At 48.0% G+C, this 3,777-nt stretch overlaps 1 protein-coding gene across 1 annotated transcript; it reads right to left on the reverse strand.

The window, feature by feature from the left end:
- Positions 1–1,443: 1,443 nt before the first annotated feature.
- On the reverse strand, positions 1,444–3,493 carry LOC306916725 (protein ABHD12B-like; the record flags this gene model as incomplete). Its single annotated transcript, XM_079494742.1, has 2 exons — positions 1,444–1,499; positions 2,644–3,493. 2 exons carry the CDS (start codon positions 3,491–3,493, stop codon positions 1,444–1,446), a joined length of 906 nt encoding a protein of 301 aa, XP_079350868.1.
- Between the last annotated feature and the right edge of the window lie 284 nt (positions 3,494–3,777).

The following is a 3,777-nucleotide window of genomic DNA, read 5'->3' on the forward strand; positions in this document are numbered from 1 at the left end:
AGGGGATTCCACAACGGGGGCAATATAATATGGGGATTATCTATTTAATAAGTCAGACGCTGTATTATGGAAATGAATGTGGATGGGTGAAAAAGAAACTGATGGCATCTGTTGACTGACAAACCAAACTGCTGTCTATTCTCTCTCTGTGTGTAATGAGCCATTAGATGATCAGTTGTCTGATCGGAAGTGATTAAAGTTACAGTTCTACCCAGCATTTGAACCCGGGGTCTCCCAGTTACTTACTTTATTGACACAAATGTATAATTGTATATGGGTCCAAACAATAATCGAAAACCCATGAACAAACTTCTATACTTGGCTTGTCACGGTCCTTTTGGCCTTGCCCATAAGGCCTGTGATTTACATCATGAGTGCTCTAAACAGAAAACATTGTAATATCCTCCAAGTCCATAGACTTGCCTGGCAAACGATTAACGTCATAAGTGCTCTAAACATAAATAATATAAATCACACCCATGTGAAGTGAGGGGCGCTCTTATCATCGTATACATCATCATGACGTAAAATATACACAATGGCATCTGTAGTCCCCCTCCCCTATTATTCGTTATTATTTTTGTTTCTCTGTGACAACCTCGCGGCCGTTGTTTCGTTTGTTTCCGACGTGCTTTCGTTGGTCCAATCACTGTGTGTTGTTGTGTAGCTCCAGTTAGCATTAGTTAGTTAACATTAGCCGCTACTCTAGGGTTGTAAGGCGCTCTGGGTTAACACTTCCCCTATGCAGCCTTCAGAGTATGGGTTCAGACTCGGGGCAGCTAATCCACTATGCAGCCTTCAGAGTATGGGTTCAGACTCGGGGCAGCTAACCCACTATGCAGCCTTCAGAGTATGGGTTCAGACTCGGGGCAGCTAATCCACTATGCAGCCTTCAGAGTATGGGTTCAGACTCGGGCAGCTAATCCACTATGCAGCCTTCAGGGTATGGGTTCAGACTCCAGAGTATGGGTTCAGACTCGGGGCAGCTAATCCACTATGCAGTCTTCAGAGTATGGGTTCAGACTCCAGAGTATGGGTTCAGACTCGGGGCAGCTAATCCACTATGCAGCCTTCAGAGTATGGGTTCAGACTTGGGGCAGATAATCCACTATGCAGCCTTCAGAGTATGGGTTCAGACTAGGGGGCAGCTAATCCACTATGCAGCCTTCAGAGTATGGGTTCAGACTAGGGGGCAGCTAATCCACTATGCAGCCTTCAGAGTATGGGTTCAGACTCCAGAGTATGGGTTCAGACTAGGGGGCAGCTAATCCACTATGCAGCCTTCAGAGTATGGGTTCAGACTCGGGGCAGCTAATCACGACTAGGTCGTCAAAGCCAAACCGATCGAATGTAGGTCAGGTTTCACCTGACAAAAAAATAAAAGACAAGTTCATCCAGACATGCCCCGACTATCATCCCCCTCCACCCGCCATGCAGACATGTCTATAAGCAGGTCTCTTTCCGGGGATTTCCAGAGGCTTTCTGGCCCAGCCACACATCTGCAGAGAGGGAGGGAGGGATCAAAGGCTGAAAGTATACGTGGGTGTGGAGAAAAGGTAACCTGACTCCGCCAGATGGGGCAGCAGAGAGTACACTGGGTTCCCCCCTCCTGCTCCCATCTGACAGTATAGAGTCTATACTGTGATGTGGGGTCCCCACGTTTTGTTGTCGATGACAATTTAAGGACGTTTAAGACCTTGTAGGGCTGTCAAAATGAGTGAGTTAACCAAGTTAATTAAATTGTGAAATTAATCTGACCTGTTGTATCTGACATCTACTGGGCAGACAAATGTTGCTCATATCTCTGAATCTGTGTCGCTATCCATGGTTTTGATCAGAACGGCAATGTTCTGTCCTCATTTCTGACTTCAGATCAGTAGTGGAAGATGTATGCCTCCCGGGTTGGGGGGTTAATGGAAGGCGGGGCTTTTTAGAGTGAAATCTGCCCTTCTGCTTGGCAGTCTAGCGCCATTATCCTGAAAAAATCCCTGGCAAAAAAAGTGTTAAGTAGTCAACTGGCAGGTGTGGGGATGCCATGGCAATCAATGGGCTGAGGCAGAGGCTGGGAATTGTACAGGTGTAGGGACTTATTGTTAGGTCCACTGGCGGAGCCTGACCAGAGCCTTTTGTGGCGGTTCTGGGCAACTGTGTATCCAACCGACTCAAGGCCGGGCACTGCACTCCATGAGGTGGTGTGGAACGCGAGTGTCAAATTTGAAGTTGGCGGGGTGAAAAAAAACAAGCCAAGAGTTCCATAGCAGACCTTGCGCTAGATCTCTTCTTCAATCGTGCGAAAATGTACATCGGTTCTAGATGCTGTGAAAAAATAAGTCCCATGTATATATATATATATATATTATTTTATACACATTATCAATAGAATTCGGTAAAAAGAACTCTCCTTTAACATTTTGGCAACCTGCTTTGGAGTCACGATTAGAGGTGTGAATCTGATTCGACTGCGATCACATACACACTGTCACTACCTATAGCGACCCACTTTCTGTGGGGTCCACACCATGGTGGGCTTCCGCAGAAACTCGTCAACCACAGACCCAAGTAGCTCATCCATGTAGATTCCAGTGTGTGCATATGCGCAGCGCGCGCTATAAGACATCATTTGTACGTGACCCTTCACATTACGTTCTTTCCGAGCCTGGAGTGATAGTTCATATAGCTTCTGTCCCATGTGATACGGGACAACACGGTCGTCTTCTGCGTGAAGCAGCAGGAGAGGACTGGACAAAGCCTTTACATTTTTATCGTTAGCAAACACTATGTTGTTCCTTTCTAAGATTTTCCGCACTAGTCGCTCAAAACCTGGAAGGAATTTGTACAGCTTATAGAGAGGATGGTGGGTTACGACTTCCCCGATGCTTGTGTACGGAGCTTCAAGAATGACAGCGTCTACAAGTGACCCTTGTTCTTGCACTTTCAGCGCAGCGTTGGTTGCCACCCCAGTACCGAGGGAATGTCCCCACAGACACACCAGACCACCTTTGCTGTGTTGCTTTGCCCACCGGTACAGGCAGAGGGCGTCGGTGGTCATGCCAGCCTCACTCGGCGCCCCACTGGAATCGCCGAAACCCCTGTAGTCTAACGAGAGCACGTGAAACCCTGCCGTGCTTAGCTTCTGCACCAGCCCTACCCTGTTAGTGCCCGCCCTGGTGCCCGCGTTGCCGTGAAGGTAGACAATAACGGGCCGGCCATCTCCCAGCGCCTCCTTGTACCAGTCTGGGCCTTTCCCGGTGGCCTCCTCCCACTGGCTCATGGGAAGTGTATGCCATACACCCACCCAGACCCCCTCCTCAGTCATAAGGTAGAGGTTGCAGGTGTTTTTCAGGATCCTCTCGGGCCTGCCGAGGTCCACCGACCGTCCACCAGGAAACTTGAGGATATGTAAATATACTAAATTTCCCAGTATCCACGGGAACAGGTAGAGAAGGCCGGGAAAAGAAACATACAATAAGACAATAAACAACAAGGGGGTCATTCTTGTCTCCAGTCAAAACATGTATTAAACTTGTCTGACTTGTCTTTTCCTCTCCAAACGTGAACAAAGTAACTGGCTTTACCCGTTGAGACGGGGGCCGCTGCAGTGATGTCTGACTAGACCCGTAACTAAGATGTATTGTCCAGTGGAAGCTAGAGAGCTGTTTTAAAATAATTCAAAAGAAACAGCGCATTTATCCGGGACCTGATGACGAGGCCGCCGCGTTATGATGACGAAACCGGAAATCAAGTCATCATCTGGGCTGCTAGGGCTTCTGGGAAATT

The sequence above is a fragment of the Electrona antarctica genome (genome assembly GCF_951216825.1).
Source record: "Electrona antarctica genome assembly, chromosome: 23".
NCBI lineage: Eukaryota > Metazoa > Chordata > Actinopteri > Myctophiformes > Myctophidae > Electrona > Electrona antarctica.